At 38.8% G+C, this 21,288-nt stretch overlaps 1 protein-coding gene across 6 annotated transcripts in view; it reads left to right on the forward strand.

The window, feature by feature from the left end:
- HELZ (helicase with zinc finger) overlaps window positions 1-21,288 on the forward strand; it is a 149,410-nt gene that overhangs the window by 26,856 nt on the left and 101,266 nt on the right. For all 6 annotated transcript variants that reach the window (XM_065908752.1, XM_065908754.1, XM_065908751.1 and 3 more), the window contains 4 exons: window positions 322-358; window positions 14,783-14,907; window positions 16,509-16,565; window positions 20,887-20,938. In XM_065908752.1, coding sequence (XP_065764824.1) covers window positions 322-358; window positions 14,783-14,907; window positions 16,509-16,565; window positions 20,887-20,938 — 271 coding nt within the window. The remainder of the gene's footprint in view (window positions 1-321; window positions 359-14,782; window positions 14,908-16,508; window positions 16,566-20,886; window positions 20,939-21,288) is intronic.

Raw genomic sequence — 21,288 nt, forward strand, 5'->3', positions numbered from 1 at the left:
CCTCATGGACAGTCTCTTGGCAGGACAGCCGTTCACTCAGCAAAGTGAGTGAGTAGCTGAGAATGAGGATGGGCTAGAGGGTTCTGGTGACTCGAGGTTAGAGGAGGTGAGAAGGAGGGAGTAAATGGCTAGGGAAGTGTGCCGTGAGGTTTACTTGGAGAGGATTGTGTAATCCTCAGCACGAGTTAGCCTTGGTCTGTGAGTAGTAAGTTTGCAACATTAATGATTAAACTTTGAAACAAAGCTGCAGCCTTTTGATAAAATCTCTGTTTTAAGAGGCCTTGAACTACTTAACTTTATCTTGTATCTTTTATTTTGCAGAAAAACTATGGGCAAGCTGATGAAGATTGTAGGCATGGTATGTTTAAAAACAAGATTCTCTTCTGCTTTGAAGATTTTGAATTATTTCATTGAGCAATGTTTAAGATTTGATTTTTTCATATACTGATTTCTGTAGTGATTTTAATATGAAAAAACCCCACTTTGTGGTGATGACTAATCTGGATGGCTTTTCTGGTATGATGGGTGTGCACATGAACGTGGTTCCTAACACAAGTGGTGGCATTGCTGTCACTCCCTTGGGAACATTGATAATGCCTTTTGAAAGTTTGTGTGAGTATTTTCAGTCAACAAAGAGCTATATTTTAAGAACTATAACACATAACACACATTGATTAAAATGTTAAGCTTGGATAAATTGGAAAGCTGGACCTCTGTCTCCTATGATGTTTTTTTTTCCCCTTCATTAGAAGATTTTCCTTAGATAGAAGAGACTGACTAGAATGCTCTTTAGTGCTTTTTCCTGTTTTACTTTGGTCAGGAAATTGATTAATAAGATTCTTGCTCTTTGGGTGCTCATAAACTAGAAATCCTTTTCTTCGAGATTGCTGCCATTCTCTAGAGTGAGTCTAGGAGTGAGTGGGAGAGGGGCTCAGTGTGTGTTCTCACACACTCTTGGTGGGAGTTTTGCATAGCTCAGTGATTTGGATAATGGAATATTTCAATTATCTAAATGGGGAGGAGGGCTGAGGTGTTTAATGTAAATCAAAGTTCTTTTCCTATTTGCTCTTTTGTGTCAAAACTTTTTCAAAGTACTAGCTATTTTTGTTGTAAACCTTACAGAATGTAAATCTTACCTACTTCTGTGGCATTTTGGACACATTGAACCATTCATTGACGATTCAGTGACCTCTCTGTAAACCTTGCTTCATAGAATTGTGCACTTTGGGAGATGACTGGTGTTTGAGAGATACTGAGTACAATCTTTACTACCTGTAGACGTTTAAAAGTTACTAACAAGCCAGATAATAAGTCAAATAGCATAGATGGGCCACTACCCCTTCTTCCCGTATGAGGAAGTCGTGTCATTAGTGCTGCATCTTCGTCACCTTTCTCTATAGTGAGCAAAAATGCTTGTAATACATTACATACATACATACATAGGACTTTTTCTTTAAAAATTAAAAAAGAATTATGTGATCATAACAAAATTGTTTGCTCTCTTCCATAGCAGTATAGATGACGGATATCTCACTGAGCTGATGCCCCAGCCCCAGCTGCTGCACCCATAGTCCACGGTGTAGATAACCGCCGTTCGTTCGGCTCTTCCCTGGTGGCGGGCGCTCGGGTGGCTCTGGTTCTCTGGTTTGTCTCGTCCGTCCTGTAATTACACAGGATATAATAACAACCACACATTGTTTCTTACTGTTGCCTTTGTTTCTGTGTGGTGGTCTTGAAAGTTAGATACCTGGATGAAGAAGCTTTAAAAGTTGATTGTCTGAGTTAAAATATACATATAATTTTAATAGACACTTTCAGATTAGTTTCGAATGCACACATTTTTAAATAGTTCAGAAAAAATGAAGTAAATATGGCAAAAGATGACAACCTAAGTTTCAAGAATATGAATATTTATTATACTATTTCCCCTAGTTTCTCATCCTAAATTTTTCATAATTTAGAAAATTATGAAAAATTCTCATATCTCATTTCACAGTCTCACATATCAGCAATATGTGAGAATGCCTGTTTCCTGTGATCTCGGTAACTGGAACCTCTCAGTCTTGACATTGTGACAATCTCCTGTGTGAGAAATGACCTCTTTAATTTTCGCTTCCTTGAGTACTAGCGAGGTTGATACTGTTCATTTTTTGGAGACATACAAAGTCCCAGTAGATTAAATGACTTGCAAAAAGTTGTGGAAGAGTGAATGTTGTTAGTGCAGGAGCACATGGAAAAGTGTTGCCTTTTTTGTTAATTGTTTTACTTACCTTTTTTAAGTTAGGTATTATTTTACAACTGCTGAATTAACAATATAAAAATTTAACCTGGAAACCTTGCAGATGAAGGATAGGTCTGTTACCTGGATTGTGATCATAGTAACATGAAAGTATATGTATGAAAAAATAAAAATTAAAAAAATTAAAAAAAAAGAAAGTATATGTATGTCCAAACTCATTAGATTGTATACATTAGTTACGTGCAGTTTTTGTGTACTGATTCTGTTTCTGTAATGTAGGGAGAAAACCACTGTCTCAGATAAGGTTGCAGTGAAATGAGTGTATTCTTATGGTGGTGGTGGGGGGGGGGGCGCGGTATGAAGCAGAATACAGCTTGGTAATAATGTTCATACCTTTGACCCACTAATCTCAGTTCCGGGACACTGTCCCAAGTAAATATTTCAAAACAAGGAAAAAATTGTCTGTGGAATGGTGTTCATTGCAGTGCTGTGTGGAAAAGGGGGAAATTGGTTAGCTTGCAATAATGGTTCAATGATTACATTCTGTGCATTCCTTGTTACCATTTATGTGATAAGTAAGAACATGGAAATGCTTACTTAATGTAAAGTTGTTCATTTGAAGTAGACATTTGGAAATATTGTCAAAAGTTTTTGTGTATATATTGCTAGTTGTAGAGTTCTGCTTTTATATTATATATAATTTTTTCCTCTTCCCTTTTGGTAACTTTTTTTTGAAGTATAGTTGATTTACAGTATTACTGTAGTTTCCGGTGTACAGTGAGGTTATTTTTATATAAGATAAAATACCACGGTTAGGCAGTCAGTTAGTAATAAAAAACAAGACCAGAGTCTTGGCCTCTGTTAATTATTATACTGGTTAGTATGCTGGGTGCCCGAGCAGTTCCCTCTGCAGGGCCCCAGATCTTGTTTGCATTTGATGTACTGCAGGATCCCTTGCTGTCAGTATCAGCTTACATTCCTTGCAGCTCTCAACAGGCCTCATTGCAGCTACCCTCCCCGCTTCTCCCTCCACTCGCTGCTTCTAACCCTAATTTCACTTTCTCACACAGGGATGGGAAACCAGACAGACAGTCTTTGTCATGGAGTTAAAAGATTTAAATTCTATTTTATTATGAAAAACTTACAAGGAGAAACTAGGGGAAATAATATAATAAGCGTTCATATTCTTGAAACTTAGGTTGTCACCTTTTGCCGTATTTACTTCACTAATTTTTTTTCTGAACTATTTAAAAATATTTATAGATACCATTATATTTATTTCTAAATACTTCAGTATGCATCTGTAATAAATAAGATCATAACTGTATAACCACAGTCTTATTACTAACCTAATAAAAGTGACCATAATTCCCTAACATCCAAAACCCAATCCATAGTCAGATTTACCTGATTGTCCCCAAAATGTGTGGTTTTTTTTTTTTTTAATGGCTGATTTGTTTAAGGCAGGAACTAATCAGAGTCATAAGATTTGAAAGTTGGAGTTCTGCTTAAATAAATAGATTCTGAGTGAGGACTCAAGGGCATCTTGAAAATAAACTACAGAGACTTTAAGTTCAGAGAGGTTAGTTCTGAGGTTGGTGGTGTGTTCTGGATAGTGAGGATTGTCAAGCCAGTGGCAATGAGTAAGTCTGAGTAAATCTGTTTCATTACCTGAACATAAGCTGTATTTAGCATAACAGGAAAACTTCCATAAAATAAAGACTTTTCTTGTGCTTTTGAAATATTCATCATATAGGAAACTCACATTTTTTACACTAACAAAATAGGATGAGGTAAATGGAGAAAATGAAATCAAACGGTAGTCTTAGCAACTGAAAGAGATTTGTGCTACATGTAATATGTAAGTCAAGCTCAATCATTATAACTGGATATTTTTCATACAGCTGCAAGATTCTTAAGCCCTAGCTGAGAGTGTCATTAATTTAAGAAATTATTACAAACAGGAGTTTGGGGCATCTATTGATATTTATTATATTAATACTTCCCCTGTGAAGTGATTCAGTAACCAAAAAGCCCTGTTGAATCAAGATGCTGACTGGCCTAAAAAAGGCAAATTGATACATGATTGATTGAACCTTCTACACTTTTCTTTTTCTCTGAAGAGTTTTCATTAAGTAGATTTTAAGGTAATTAAACATTTTGGGGGGAAAAATAGTTAATAAGGGTAATAATATTTATTCAGGATTTTCTCTGAGTCAGACCCTCTGAAATAGTTTGTTTAATCACTCTGTAATACTATTCCAGTTTTACAGGTGATGAGTGAGATTAAGTAACTTGCTTAAGAGCACAGAAACTGTCTAGAACTGGACTGTGGCTTTGAAGTGAAGTCTTTCTGATCTGAAAGGCTGTGCTCCTTCTCTTTTATCTGTCCTAAGCTATAGTCTGTGTATTATTTGGAGTTTTATAGACATTATTCTGTTTAGTATAATAAATTTGGGGGAGGAAAGGTATATGGGTATTTTATATTCTAGAAAGGATTAAAAAAAAACTGAGGCTTAGGGTGACATTGATAATCATTAGTAGAGTTGGACAAGAATTTGGATCTTTAAGCCAGGTTTTCCTATTGCCAAGACTTTTAAATAGTAGAACTGTTCCAGTAATATTTCTTATTCTTTAGATCCAGTCGCTGCAGAGTCACTGGAAGTTGCAAAGATAGTGCAGAGTGATCCATGTACTGTTCCCCGCACTGGTTACACCTTACGTAACCATAGTATAATATCAAAACTAGGAAGTTGACTTTGGTTCAATGACTATGTTTAATTCTATGTCATTTTACTATGTGTGGTTTTATGGAACCACCAGCACAGTCGAGATACAGAACTGTTCCGTCACGTGAAGACCTTTTTTTGTGCTACCCTGTATAGTTACACTCATGGTCCTACCTCCCTGCGTAACCCTGGCAACCACTAATCTGTTCTCCATCTCTATAGTTTTGTCCTTTTGAAAAGAACACACAATAGAACCATATTGTTTGTGACCTTTTTAAGATAACTTTTTCCCTCTCACCGTGTATTTGAGATCCATCCAAGTTTTTGAGTATATGAATAGTCCATCCATTTTTATGGCTGAGTAGTATTCCACAGCCCCTTCATTGATCATAGCCTTGTTGTGGTGAAGTGGCTTGCGTAACTCAATGAGGCTATGAGCCACCCAACACAGACCGGTCATGGTGAAGAGTTGTTACAAAATGTGGTCTACGGAGGAGGAAATGGCAACCCACTCCAGTATTCTTGCCATGAGAACCCCACGAACAGTCTGAAAAGGCAAAAAGATAAGACACCAGAAGATGAGCCCCCTAGGTCGAAAACTTGTGCATTCTGCTACTGGGGAAGAGTGGAGGGCAATAGCTCTAGAAAGAACAAAGCAGTTGAGCCAAAGTGGAAATGATGCTCAGTTGTGGATGTGTCTGGTGGTGAAAGTAAAGCTAGATGCTGTAAAGAACAGTATTATATAAGAACCTTGAATGTTACGTTCATAAATCATTGGACATGGTCAAGCAGGAAATGGCAGCAGTGAATATTGACATCTTAGGAATCAGTGAACTAGAATGGATGGGAATGAGTGAATTTAATTCCAAGGACCATTATATCTACTGTGGGCAAGAATCCCATAGAAGAAATGGAGTAGCCCTCATAGTCAACAAGAGTCTGAAATGCAGTATTGGGTGCAACCTCAAAAATGACAGAATGGTCTTGAATCTTTTCCAAGGCAAACTATTCAACATTACAGTGATCCAAGTCTGTGCCCCAGCATAGGTGATGCTGAAGAAGCCGAAGTTGACCAGTTCTATGAAGACCTACAACACCTTTGAGAACTAACACTGAAAGATGTTCTTTTCATCACAGGGAATTGGAATGCAAAAGTAGAAAGTCACGAGATACGCAGAATAACAGGCACAGTTGCCCTTGGAGTACAAAGTAAAGCAGAGCCAACAGAGTTTTGTCAAGAGGACACACTGGTCACACCAAACACCCTTTTCCAACAACCCGAGAGATGACCCTACACGTGGGCATCACCAGATGGTCAGTACCAAAGTCAGATAGTGTTCTTTCAAATTTTGGTGGTAAAGAAGACTCTTGAGAGTCCCTTGGACAGCAAGGAGATCGAAAGGAAATGAATTCCAGATATTCATTGGATAGACTGGTGGTGAAGCTAAAGCTCCAATACTTGGGCTACCTACTGCACAGAGTTGACTCTTTGGAAGGACCCTGATGCTTGGAAAGCTTGAAGGCAAAAGGAGTAGGGGACAGCAGAGGATGAGATACTTCATCACTGACTCAATGGACATGAATTTGAGCAAACTCTGGGAGGTAGTGGAGAACAGAGGAACCTGGTGTGTTGCAGTTCATGGGGTCACAAAGAGTCAGACACGACTTAGTGACTGAAAGCAATAACAAAGTGTTCTGCAGCATGGCTGTACCACAGTTGGTTCTCCAGCAGGAACCCAAGGCTTTGTGGAATAGGATCTCCACTCTCACTCTTCATTGCCCTTAATGCCTATCAACTCTTTTAAGTTAAGTTCTTATATTTAAGTTGATAGGGATTAGCAAGTTAAATTATAAAATGCTAAGTTTGGAATAGAATGAAAATCAGGAAAGTGAGTGAATATTTAGTATTTGAGTTAAGTTTGAGGACTGTTATCTTTCAAGTGTGGAAACTCCCTTTTTTCTATGTGTAGATGTTTGAGAAAGCAGTAGTCTTTGAACTTAGGTCCTTTGAACTCAATTGCAAGAGGCTCATCATGGTTGTATGACTGTTCTGTGCCTTTTCTTATCTATGCAGGGTGTCAGTTATAGTCAGAAGTGACATTATAAATTTATTTCATGTTGTTTTTCGCTCATGGGATAAATACTAGCATTAATTTTATATATGCTGAAATTGTATTTATACATAAAAAGAGAAGATTTAAAATGAGTGGTAGCTTGCCCTTTAAAAATCTCAGTTAAAACTATACCAAGAGGATGCTGAAATCAAGATGATTGTGAACCCCTGAAAGCACAGCGTCTCCCACAGAGCACAGAAAACAAGAGTGGCAGAGTGCCGGTGTTTCTCAGTGAGCGAGTTTTTTTTTATTTTTTCTTTTTTTAAGAAAAATAAGCAAATCAGCCGTGGAAACAGTGAAGTAAGGGAGGGTCTTAGCACAGATTTTCCCACAGTCAGGATTTCCTCAGAGTGCGTAACAGTGGAGATGGCAAGATGTTGGCTTTTGACATTGAAGTGAAGGCTGTGAAAGAGTTTTAGATTTTAAAAAATACAGTTAAATTGATCTTTTTAAGTAGAAAAAGCTTCTTCCAGTTTTTGAACAGTTAACACAGGTGAACTTTCCAGTAACTATATAGCAAATGCATCATGAAAATTAGAATTCTTTATGAAGAGGAAGTTGAAGTCTCTGCAAGCAGCATATTCTCTCTCTCTTTCTAATGAGCACACAGTATGACAGGTACTTTTACAAATACTGTTTTAACAGTGCCTTATGTGAAAAGTTCATTCAAGCATGTAGATGAAATAAAAACCTTTTATGATATGCTGGGGAACGAAGTTTCAGGTTTGTTTCAGTGCTTATGTGTGTTGTCATTTTTTTACTGTGTATAATTTTGTATTTGTATAGTGGTGAGGAAGTTGAGGTAAATTCATTTTGTGTCGCTTGCTCCTTAGAAGAAAAGTTATGACCAACCTAGACAGCGTGTTAAAAAGCAGAGACATTACTTTGCCAACAAAGTTCTATCTAGTCAAAGCTATGGATTTTCCAGTAGTCATGTATGAATGTGAGGCTTGGACAATAAAGAAAGCTGAGCGCCAAAGAATTGATGCTTTTGAACTGTGGTGTTGGAGAAGACTGTTGAGAGTTCCTTGGACTTCGAGGAGTTCGAACCAGTCCATCCTAAAGGAGATCAGTCCTGTGTGTTCATTGGAAGGACTGATGCTGAAGCTGAAACTCCAATACTTTGGCAACCTGGTGGGAAGAACTGACTCATTGGAAGAGACCCTGATGCTGGGAAGGATTGAAGGAGGGAGGAGAAGGGGACGACAGAGGATAAGATGGATGGATGGCATCACTGACTCAATGGACATGAGTTCGAGCAAGCTCCCGGAGTTGGTGATGGACAGGGAGGCCGGGCTTGCTGCAGTCCATGGGGTCGCGAAGAGTTGGACATAACTGAGTGACTGAACTGAAATGAACTGAAGTTGCTTCAGTAATGTCCAACTCTTTGCAGCCCCGTGGACTGTAGCCCACCTGGCTCCTCTGTCCCTGGGATTCTCTAGGCAAGAACACTGCGGTGCATTGCCATGCTGTCCTCCAGAGGGTCTTCTCAACCCAAGGATTGAACCCCCTTGCTTCTCCTGCTTTGGCAGGAGGGTTCTTAACCACTCGTGCCACCTGGGAAGCCCCATGTTGTTGAATTAGCTCTAAAATTTTAAGCTGGAACGCTGAAAATAAGCCAGGAGAAATAACCTATTTTCCTATAGTATGAAAATATCCAGAAGAAAGTAGTCCAAGAGCCTTTACACTGAACTGCAGTTGAAGGAAAGGGTACTTTAAAGAATATACAGTAAGATCTCAGCTTTAAGGTTTACTGTATACGCAAGGGGTTGTAAAAGAGATAACAAAGATTGCTGTGACTGGGTTGAAGGACCAAATACTGAAAGCAGTAAGAGCAAGGTAGCAGGGATGTGGGGACAAAAAGAGAAAGCAAGAGAATGAGAGAAGCTATATTATAGAATTTGAACCTAAAGGTGAAATATTTGGAAGAGGTCTAACGATACCAAGCATTGAATTTTGTTAGGGCTTTTCATTTTCCAAAAGCATTTTATTAAGGAAATATTTTATCTGCAGAAGACTTTGGTAGTAAGTACATAAAGTGCCACTAGAGCTACAGCCCACATGCCTTAAAGTGTTATGTATGACAGTTGGAAGCAAAGAGAGAGCAAGGGTGAGAAGGGTAGAGGCAGGAGAAGGAGAGTGGGGAAAAACTGGAAGCATGGACACTGGTGAGAGGTCTGCCCCAGAGCTGTTATTTTGATTTATGTCATGTTTTCTGATACTTGTTATAAATGGACATTTTGGGGTGACTTAAGTCTTCCACCATTTGGACTCTGTTTATATACTCCTCCCCCATCCCTAGGATATATTCAGCTACAAGTTTATGGCCAGAGGTTAAATGGCTGATATTTAGGAAGGAATTTATTTATAAGTGACAAATTTTTAATGTATTGAATGGATCTATTTTTATTTAAAATTTATTTTAAATTGGAGGATAATTGCTTTGCAGTGTTGTGTTCATTTCTGCCGTACAGCAGTGTGAATCTGCCATACCTGCATATGTCCCCTTCCTCTTGAGCCTCCCTCCCACCCCCCCACCCCATCATTTTTATTTTTGATTCAGTTCCTGATGGGTTGGTTTGGAGAATGTGATCATATCCAAGTGGTGAGTAAGTTCATTTTGTTAATGACTCAAAAATTTAATTTAGTGGTAATTTAATAATTTCTTTTGAGACTATTGGAAAAATACCACCTTGATTAGGCTATGGTCTTCAGTACAAGATTTTAGAAATAACTAAGGACTTGATAAGAGAAATAATATAAAATGGTCATGTTACTGAGAAAATACAAGACTAATACTCAGCATTTACTGAACTTTAAACTTGTTTTAAGTGATCTTACTTATGGCAGGCAATACTTTACAGGCAAGGGGAATTACATTTTAATTGTTTATCCTCTCTTTTTGGTAGCCAGAGGCTACCTTACAGAGACTGTTTTGGTCGAAGCAGTTGAATGAATGTATGCGTGTGTGCTTAGTCATTCAGTTGTGTCCAACTCTTTGCGACCCCATGAACTGCAGCCTTCCAGGCTTCTCTGTCTATGGGGATTCTCCAGGCAAGAATACTGGAGTGGGTTGCCATGCCCTCATGGACTGCAGCCTGCCAGGCTCCTCTGTCCATGGGGATTCTCCAGGCAAAAATACTGAAGTGGGTTGCCATGCCCTCCTCCAGGGGATCTTCCTGTCAGGGATTGAACCCAGGTACCTTACTGTCTGAGCCACCAGGGAAGCCCAAGAATACTGGAGTGGGTAGCCTATTCCTTCTCCAGAGGATCTTCCCAACCCAGGAATCGAACCAGGTTTTCCTGCATTGCAGGTGGATTCTTTACCAGCTGAGCTACCAGGGAAGCCCAGTTGAATGAATACTTCTTTAATGTTACTCATTTTCTGGTCCAGAACATTCCAAGTAAGAGATATTTTAGGTCTTAGAAAATCTTAGAAACACTTAAGAATGAAAAGGGATAGAGCCTTGAATTTCACATCACAGCTAAGGTGCTGAGATTTCTCCTTTGTAACTCAGAGGGCAGGAAGGAGTTGTGTGCTCGCAAAGTTCCACAGATAGCTGGTGGGGAGAGAATTTATTTGTAAGGAAACATAACTTTTTTACAGTTGCCCAAGATTAGATTATGTTTTAATGGCATCTCTTGGCAGGTTCAATAGCTGAGGCAAATTTTATTGTACACTAGACCATACTTTGTATTCTTTCAGGCTTTTTCAAAATGTTAAAGATAATACAGTACCAGAGTGGCAGCATTGCACTTTGATTTTATATGACACAATAGCAGGATAGCTTTTTACCTGTAATAGTTGATGGTTTCTTTGCCACAGTTCTTCATGTGGGATCCTACAAGACATAAACTGAATTGTACTTAAAGACAACAATTAAAAGAAAGTACATCAGTAGCATTTCTTGTTTGAATTGTTTAGAGAGAGGAAAAAGAAAAGACTAATATGGAGGCATTCAAACATCAATAGAATGGCAGAACTTTTGTAAAATAAAATTCAGCTAATACTTTGTACAAAACCAAAGACCTTTGAAAAGTGTTTGTAAAGTATGTTGTTTAATACTTTTTAAACAAAGTAACATAATCATCTGAGACTGAAATATTCTTGTTTTTTTTTCATTTTCCTGAAACATTCCTCAGCTCTTGATAACTAGTTTCTTAATATCCCAGTTACTCAAAAGGAGCTCAGATGTTTCCTCAAGTTTTCAATACTATTTTATAATTTTTAAAGGGTTAGGTAACATCTAGGGAACTCTTATGAGGAGATTGTGCTAGATATTTCATATAGTTAACATAGTTAATCTTTACCACAACCTTATTAGGTAGCTATCCTCACTTCCATTTTACAGGGAAGGAAGCAGGCTTAGAGAGTGTGAATGATCCAGACTTTGGCAAAACTATTGTTTTTCTTAAAAACATTTTCCTGACATTGTATCATTTGATTCTTGCAACACAGTTTTCATGTTTCACTTCTACAAATGACCATGCTGAGGGCCAGAGAGATAAAATGAGTTGCCAAAGGTCATATTTGAATAGTTTCAGAAATAGTAAGATCTGAGGGAGATGTGGGCTTACTGTGGAGTTTTCTAAGGTGCTCAAGATGATCTTAAGGATATGTTACTCATGTATTGGAATTGTCAGTTGAAGACATGAGTGATCTGTAACATGGATGGAGTGAGAGCAGGTTGGTCTAAACTGAAAGTAATTGAACAATACCTTCTTGAATATAGAGACTGCTTTCAAATCAGTTGCAGTTGCAAAAATCAGTTTTTAGTAAAACTGATTCAATAAAGGGAAACTCAACTTCAAAAAAGTAGGATCATGGCATCTCGTCCCATCACTTCATAGCAAATAGATGGGGGAAAAATGGAAACGGGTTAGGCTTTATTTTCTTGAGCTGAAAAATCACTGTGGATTGTGACTGCAGCCATGAAATTATAAGATGCTTGCTCCTTGGAAGAAAAGCTATGACAAACCTAGACAGTGTATTAAAAAGCAGACATCACTTTGCCAACAAAGGTCTGTATAGTCAAAGCTATGGTTTTTCCAGTAGTCATGCATGAATGTTACACCATAAAGAAGGCTGAGAGCTGAATAATTGATGCTTTCAAACTGTGGTGTTGCAGAAGACTCTTGAGAGTCCCTTGGACAGTAAGGAGATCAAACCAGTCCATCCTAAAGAAAATCAACACTGAAATGTTCAGTGTTCACCTGATGTGAAGAGCTGGCTTAATTGGTAAAGACCCTGATGCTGGGAAAGGTTGAGCGCAGGAGAAGAAGGGGGTGACAGAGATGATGGCATCTCTGACTCAATGGACGTGAGTCTGAGCAAACTCTGGGAGACAGGAAAGGACAGGGAAGGCTGGTGTGCTGCTGTCCACTGGGTTGCAAAGGGTTGGACACGACTGAGCGACTGAACAGCAACAACAGAAGGGATAAGGACAGACGCTACATAGTGATCAAGGGATCAGCTGAAGAAGTACAACAGTTATACGTAGCTATGGGCCCAGCACAGGAGCACCTCAATACAAAAGGTAAATGCTGGGTCACAAAAGAGGAAATAGAAAGTAACACAGTAGTGGTGGGGGGCTTCAGCACTCCACTTACACCAACGGACAGATCATCTACACTGAAAATTAATAAAGAAACACAGGCCTTAAGTGACCCATTGGGTCAAATAGATTTAATTGATATTTATAGTATAAATATACTAAAACATCCATCCTAAAACATCGGAATATACTTTCTTCTCAAGTGCACATGGAACATTCTCCAGGATAGAGCACATCTTGGGTCACAGATGAAACCTTGGTAAATTTAAGAACCTTGAAATCATATCAGGTATCTCCTCTGACCACAACATTATGAGATTAGAAATCGATTATAAGAAGAAAAATTGTAAAAAAAACACAAACACATGGACATTACACAGTATGCTACTTCATAACCAAGAGATCACTGAAGAAATCCAAGAAGAAATAAAAAAATATCCAGAAACAAAAGACAGTGAAAATACGATGACCCGGAATCTATGAAATGCAGCAAAAGCAGTTCTAAGATGGAAGTTTATAACAATACAATCCTACCCCAAGAAACAAGCAATTTCAGATAAACAGCCTAACCTACACCTAAAGCAACTAGAGTCAACAACAACAAAAAACCCTAAGTTAGTGGAAGAAAAGAAATCATAAAAATTGGAGCAGAAATAAAAGAAATAGAAACAAAAAACAATAGAAAAGATCAGTGAAACTAAAAGCTGATTTTTTTGAGAAAGATTATTAAAATGCATAAACCTTTAGCCAGACTCATTATGAAAAAAGGGGGGAGCACTCACTAAAGTTAGAAATGAAAAAGAAGAAGTTACAACTGACCCTGCAGAAATACAAAGGATCATAAAGACTACTACAGCAACTATATGCCAATAAAATAGAAAACCTGGAAGAAATGGACAAATTCTTAGGAAGCAAGCAACTTAATCAAAAAATGGCTATAAGCCCTAAATACACATTTCTCAGAGAAGACATACAGACTGCCAACAAACACATGAAAAGATGCTCAACACCACTAATTTTTAGAGAAATGCAAATAAAAACTGCAATGAGGTATCACCTCACACAGGTCTGAATGGCCATCATCAAAAAAATTTACAAACAATAAATGCTGGAGAGAGCGTGGAGAAAAGGGAACCCTCTTACACTGTTGGTGGGAATGTAAGCTGGTGTAGCCACTGTGAAGAACAGTATGGAGGTTCCTTAAAAAACTAAAAACAGAATGGCCATATGACTGAACATATGCCCCCTGTTGAGCATATTGCCCAGTGGAAAGCATAATTCAAAAATTACATGAGCCCCAGCTCTATTTACAGTAGCTGGGACTTGGAGGCCACGTAAACCAGCCGAGGAATGGATATGTGGTACGCATTGCAATGGAATATTTGCTGTTGAGTTGCCAAGTTGTGTCCCTACTCTCTGTAGTCCCATAGACTATAGCTCCCAGGCTTCTCTGTCCCCGGGATTTCCCAGGCAAGAATACTGGAGTGGGTTGCCGTTTCCTTCTCCAGACTCAGGATCCCTTCTCAACCCAGGGATCAAATCTGTGTCTCCTGTATTGGCAGGCAAGTTCTTTACCACTGAGCTATGGAGGAAGCCCACGAGTGAAATGTTACTCAGCCATAAAAAGGAACAAAACTGTGTCCTTTGTAGAGAGGTGAATGAACCTAGTGTCTGTCAGTACAGAGTGAAGTAAGTCAGAAAGAGAAAAATACGTGTTAACACTTATTTGTGGAATCTAGGAAAATGGTAAAGATGGTCTTATTGCAAAACAGAAATAAAGGCACAGATGTAGAGAGCAAATGTAATGGCCAGCAGGAGGGAGAGGGAGGGGGTGAGCTGGAGGAGTGGAGCTTGACATATACACTACCGTGTGTGAGGCAGATGCCCAATGAGAGCCCACTCTACAGCGCGGGGCACTTCCGGGTGCCGTGTGGTGACCTCGGTGGGAAGGAGATCCAGAAAGCAGATAGTGTTGATGAACGGTTGGTTTACTTCCTGTAGAGCAGAAACGGACCCAGCAGGGTGAAGTAACCCGCGTCCAGTTAAAAGAGAAATGGTCATGCCTGGGATAGTGTGCTAATAATAAAGCTGAGAAGCCTGTGCCTGGATGCCCCGTGGCTAACGATGGCTGTTCTCTCATGACAGTGCTGGGAGAAGGACTGGCCAAGGGCGACGGCGCCTTTCAGGCTGTGCTTTGCTGCATGCAGCTCAAAGGGAAGCTCCAGCCTGTGTCCCACATTCTTGCCAAGTCGCTGACAGGAGAGTCCCTGGTACGTTGACTGCTTCTAAATCTGAATGTCCAAAAATGGGTTCACCCATGGGACCTGCGTCCTGTAGGTTCTGTCAGAAATCAAAGTTTATGAGTAGCTACTTACTTCCTTTCAACACACTCATATTTAAGCATTGGATTCTTGTATTAATGTAGTTTGTGATTAAGAGATAATTTTTAAAACTTTGAAAGTATAGATTAACTACAAGTGATTTTCTTTAGAGGTATAATTTAACAGAACCTGAAGGTATTTTTGAGTTTTAAAATATTTCTGTGGTTATATGATCTTAGAGGTTTCTTAAATTTAGTCATTTATTGTATAAAATGCTTAAATTTATCTAAACTAAGTAATAATTACTTTTCTTTCTGACAGTGTTAATATTCATGACTGCTCTGATGAAGTTATCTCATTCTGTTCAGACCTTAGGATAAATTTTCGTATGCACCATTTAATTTTCTAGAGTTTTTGTCTGTTTTCGGATGACTTAATGGAAAGACTTCCTTTTTTGAACTTTAGAATTGACAGTCTGTAGAAATTGGAAGAAAAGAGATGTTAAAACTTTTTTCCACCAGTTGGTAGCTGTTACAAAACTGATACTTTTAGAGTCAGAATGAAAGTAAAAAAAATATATATGTATACTTTGTTGTATTACAGCATGAGTTCTCTATACTTCTGAATTATCATAAACTGTGGAAAGCTGGAGCAAAGTTGTGTCTTCACTGCAAATAAATATATATCTGGTGAAAAAAAAGGAAATTAGGAAAGTACTTTGTATATTGTTGAGTGTAATACAATGACCCATCTCAGAGGGTAGTTATTTTCTAAGGAATTATTGTGCAGCGAATTATTTAGTTGGCTTAATAGTATCTTTTTATTTCACCATCTTAACAAATGAATATAAAAGCTAAGGTATCTTATTAATATAGCAAAATTGTATGGGTATTTCATTCTAAATAGATCATAAAGAATATTTCTCTTTATTATTTAGATAATTCTATCTTTAAGGATCTTTTCTATTTAAATTGAGCATATTACACAGTTTTACCTGTTGAATTTTTAAATTAAAATTAAGAAGCAGTTTTCTTTCAAATCTCAAGTGAAATTTGAATTTCTCAAGAGCTAATGTTTTATGTTTTCCTTCAACAGTTTTAATAAACCATCTTTAGGTGGTGTGATCATTGTATGTGAATCTGAATCTTAAGTAGCTGAGTTCACCTATTTGTTTTAGGAAAGGAGTTTTAAAAAGTTGAAGTTTATTTTTCTTTTTTACTTATCCTACTTTGAGTGATACTCATTGTGAATATGTTATTGAATTAATTTTAAATTCGTATGCAAGATGAATACAGTGTTTTAGGGCATACTGTATGTTTTGTCCGGTTCATCTTTTTAACTTCCCACATAGAAGGCTGGCTTTGTTATCACCTCTGATGGTAATGAGGATAGGAGAGGAGCATAGCATTAGTTTTCTTTTTATGGGTTAACCTTAGAAATAGCCAAAGAGTAAAAAAAAAAAAAAAAAAGAAAGAAATAGCCAAAGAGTCAAGTTCAGAGTGAAAAACTAATATGCTGCTTGGTTTCCCCCTTTTTATTTGCCCTTTCAGAATGGGATGGTAACAAAAGATTTGACAAGGCTAAAAACACTTCTTACAGAAACAGAGGTAAGACTATTTCAGCCAATCTCTTTGGGCAGAGTTTGACTTATTCTGTGTGGCTCGTGTTCAGTATTAAGACGTGGATGGTCACTGGGCATCAGAGGCTTTAACAGTGGGTACGGAAGCTGTTAGACTTTCTGTAGCCAGGCTTGCTTCCATTCTGGGAGCTTGGCTTCCTCTCAAGGTGTCTGTGCATCCCAGGCCTTCTGTTTTGTCCCTAATTCTTCTTAGCTGTCTCTGTTCAATAAATGGAAAGGTGATTGGGAAATTTTGGTTTTTAACTACATCTGGCTATTAGAAAATATTTTCTAAGTAACTAGTAAAACTCTGTGATGTTTTTATGGAATGAGTTTAGGTGATGGAAATAATGTGTAACAGGGTAAATGGTGAACAAAAATATGCTCTGGTGATGAGTTGAAGGCCAGGGACAGCAGGGCATGTAAAAGGCCCATGGATTTGTAAGTCTCAAATTCCTGTTCCTCATACAGTCATGTCAATGTATTTTTATTTAGCTGTCTCATTTTATTTTTTCTTTTATTTTAAAAATAGGTGTTTTTGTCAGTTTTTGTCATAAATGGAAATCCATGTAAACTGACTGATTGATTGGCTTATTTATTTAAAAACTGGCACCTACTATATGCCAGGTGTTACGCTTGGTGCTGTGAATACAGCCCTGAACAAGATACGTGTGGTCCTAGTCCTTGGGGAGGTTAAAGTCTTGGGGAGGAAATAGACAATAAATTAATTAATTAAACACAGGTATAGGTATAATTCACATTGAGGTAAGTGGGATGAGCTTTCTGTGATGGAAAAATAACTGGAATGGTAGTGAGGGGATGAGACACTTAAGCTGAATTGAGAGTTGAGAAAGTGCTGTGTCCTGGAGAGTGAGGTGAAGGGCGTTCCCATCAGGCTGAGAGGATAAGAGCACCCAGGGGTGAACCTTGACCTCCTGTAGGTCACACTTCAGATCTCATAGTGCATTACAGTTCATAGCAACGAATAAGTATGCAGAGAAGACAGTTATTATGCGTTACATAAGCTGGATAAACTTACTGTTTTGCTACAATTCAATAGTCTTTTGAAATATATTATTTTCTTAGTCTTATTATGAATTAACTGAAAATCAATAAGCTCTAACTTCACAGCCATTTCCCTGTAGTATATATGTAGTCTTTTTAATTTCTCAGAAGTAAAAGAAGACAATTATAAATGTTCTAGACTTTTAAAATGAAAACATAAAATAAGATGATTTTCGTTTTAAGATTTTTGGCCGTGTTCATCTGTCTTATTACCTTAATTGAATTTGCAGCTTTACATCTGATAATCATACACAAATAAATGTAAAGTTTTATCTTTGATATTTATAATCCTGTTCTGTATAATGTTACAAATATCACTTAACTCTCATTTTGTTACCGGACTTTGGGAATAAGTGACTTAAGTTTTGTTTATAATTTCTGTGTAACCAGAGTAGTAGTATTTTTGGTTAGTGAACTGGTACTAATAAAAAAAAAAAAGCCATTTAGAAAAAGCTAACAGACAGTGTTACTCTTATTTATAATTATACTTGATGTATTTAAAAATAGCAACAATTTGTTATTTAAAAATTGAACTGAGCTGACGTTTAACCTGGAAGTGCTAGTGGATTAGAATAAAGACATGAAACTAAAGACGGACTAATGAAAACAGAGAGACAATACATATTCTTCAGAGAAATTTCAATATCAAATCAGTATTTGATTGTAAGTTTATGAGAATTCTAGCAATGTGAAATGTCTGCTTTCCCTGAAGGTCTCAGTAAAGATTGACGATCAGAAGCTTGTGGATGTTGCCTTTCTGTCTTGGGCTCTGAGCATATGAAAAGGGTGTTTTAAAAAATACAGCACGTTGGAACCCAAAAGCCACAGTGGCCAGTTTTCTTATTCTTACCAGCTCTTCTGACGAGGGTGGGCAGTTCACCAGTGCCCCCCCCACCACCCCCGTCCGAGCTGAGAACTGCGTGTCAGCGCAGACACCCTGCCACTGCAGACTGTCGTAGATGCAGACTCAGAAATACACCGTGGGTCTTTCCCGTCTAGCAGTTACGGATGCTTTAAGCATTATTTCATCACTAAAACATCTTCCCCCATTTTTTCTTGTGTATTTGGTAAATTTATTTTGATAAATTTTTTTAGAAGAGATACTTTAAATTCATACTTGAAGTGAATTTTTAGCTCTTACATTTATAAATTCTGTGTAATTGGAATCATATTTTAAGGGCTAGTGTGGGACTATACCATTTAGATCTTGCTTATAGAATTTTAAAAGATTGTTTAACACGTCTTTTTGGTGGGTATAGGGCCTTCATAATGTGAGTAGTTGTGTCCTGATTTATTTGCTGGCTTATACATAGTCTTAAACTTGGTCCTCGTTTCACAAAAAAAAATTGAGTTGTCTTCAAAACTATTTAGTAAGTAGTTTGAGAATCTGAAAGCTTTTTCCTGGTTTAGTTCCAGCCCAACCTCAAAAGGGTCCAATTTAATCAGTGACATGTAAATTATGGTGATATTGTTTCAGTTATATCCAATTAACATTTACAACATTCTTTCTATGGTACAAAACACTCCAAATTTTGTCTTGGGTACTGTTTCCTCCTTGTTATTCAGTTCAGCATTTACTGAGTGCCATGCTGTTCACGGGTCTGTGGGTTTTGGAAAGCTGAGAGAGCCATGGAAAACAGTCTGAAGGGCCACCCCAGGATGTGCATAGCTAATGCACCCACAGGGCTGCCTGTGGTCAGTAAGTGCGGTAACAGAAGAACAGGCAGGGAGAGGGGAGAGAGTCACCCTGTGGGAAACCAGGGAGGCTAGCGTGTGAGAATTGCGGCTAAAGGATGGAGGCAGCTGAGGGCAGAACCGAAAGTGACTTGGTACAGTAAGGTGGCAGTCGGTTGGCTTTGGGGCAGATAAGACGAGTAGAATGAGGCGCTTACAGGGCATTGGCAGTGGGGTTGAGCATGAGATAAACACGAGAGGCATTCTCGACCTCGCTGGGCAAGATTCGGAAACTGCTCAGAACAGAAAAGGGAGGGTTCAAGATGTCTTTTAGGATTTCAGTCTGGCTCTTTGGGGAAGGTGAATTCATTAACTTGAGACAAGGAGCACTGAAGGAAGATGAGATTTGAAATTAAAGTTGATGAATTTTATTTTAGACATACTATGTTTGAAGTGCTTGGGTGGTCATCCACCCACCCATCCATCCACACCCTCCCCACCCACCCATCCTAACATCCATCTACCCACCCATCCATCCATCTGCCCTTCCATCCATCCACCTACCCAGCCACCCACCCTTCCATCCAGCCAGCCAGCCGTCCACCCATCTACCCACCCATCCATCCATCCACCCATCCAGCCATCTACCCACCCTTCCATCCATCCAGCCCAGTCAGCCAGCCAGTCATCCACCCACCCATCTACCCACTCATCCACCCACCCACCCTTCCATCCATCCAGCCAGCCAGCCATTCACCCACCGACCCACCCATCTACCCACTCATCCATCCACCTACCCGTCCGTCCATCCATCCATCCATCCATCCATCCATCCATCCATCCATCCATCCATCCATCCAGATTTACTGGGCATTCATTACATGCCAGATCATCTGAGGCATAGGAATGCAGTCAGGCAGTTAGTTGTAGGCTGTTAACAGAGGATCTGTACGTGACTGACAGGGACCCAGCAGGTAAAAGACTACAGAGTCGTTAAGTGAAAATGCTCTAGCTGGCACTCAGTTGAAATTGGGGAGGCGAAGCTTACTTAGAGTAAAGTAAGAGCCAAAGAGGCGGATGGAGGACTTGTCTGTATTAGAGGAAGTCAGAGTGAGTGGGTCCTCAGCCACGGTCTCCACTGTGGGAGAAGGGCTCATCCCAGGTGGTGAGCGGTGGCGCTGCACTTGGTGGAGGTGGGGTGGGGAGGGGGTGCTGCTGCCCCAGCTGGCCCTGCTCCAGGTCTTAGAAGAGGAGAGACAGACACACGGCGGGGGAGGGCGCTGCTCCCTGGGGCTCAGGGCTGGGGGCTGAGACTGCTTTTGCCCACAGGTAATTTTTATGTAGGGAATTTTTGTCAGTTTCCTTAATGCGGGCCACACAATTACTTCTTTCCCATATTTAAATATGGACCCATAGAGCAAAAAGCAAAAAAGACCACTTGCAATCTTAGTGTTTATTAAGTTTCTAAATACTGATCTCAGGCTTTTTAAAAAATGTTGAAATTTTCCAAGTTTAATCAAATCAGCTAGTTATTTCTTATATAAAAATTTCTTTCATTTGAAAAATTGCAGACAGCAACTAGTAACGTCCTCTCTGGATATCATGTGGAAGACTTAGAGGAGGGTAAGTACTAAACTGTGCAACTTCTGTAGCTGTAATTACATTTGGGCATTGCTTTTTGTTGATTAATGGGAGGAAATTTCTGAGTTATAGCACAGGTTAGTGGAAGCATAGAAGATAATATAAAACATTCATTTAAGAAGTAGTGTGGATGAAAGCAATTTTTTCCCTAGTCCCTATTCATAGAATAATAGAGGAATGGAGTTGGGAGGTAATTGCAGAAGTCATCTGTTTCATCTCTTTTCCTCCATATATGTAGTTCTAAATTTAAACCTCATTCTTAGCGATCTATGGAGGGAGATCTTTTCTCCTTTCTCACGCTCTATCACATGCTGGTACAGTTATTACTTTTT

This window comes from Muntiacus reevesi, chromosome 18, assembly GCF_963930625.1.
Source record: "Muntiacus reevesi chromosome 18, mMunRee1.1, whole genome shotgun sequence".
In the NCBI taxonomy this organism is placed as follows: domain Eukaryota; kingdom Metazoa; phylum Chordata; class Mammalia; order Artiodactyla; family Cervidae; genus Muntiacus; species Muntiacus reevesi.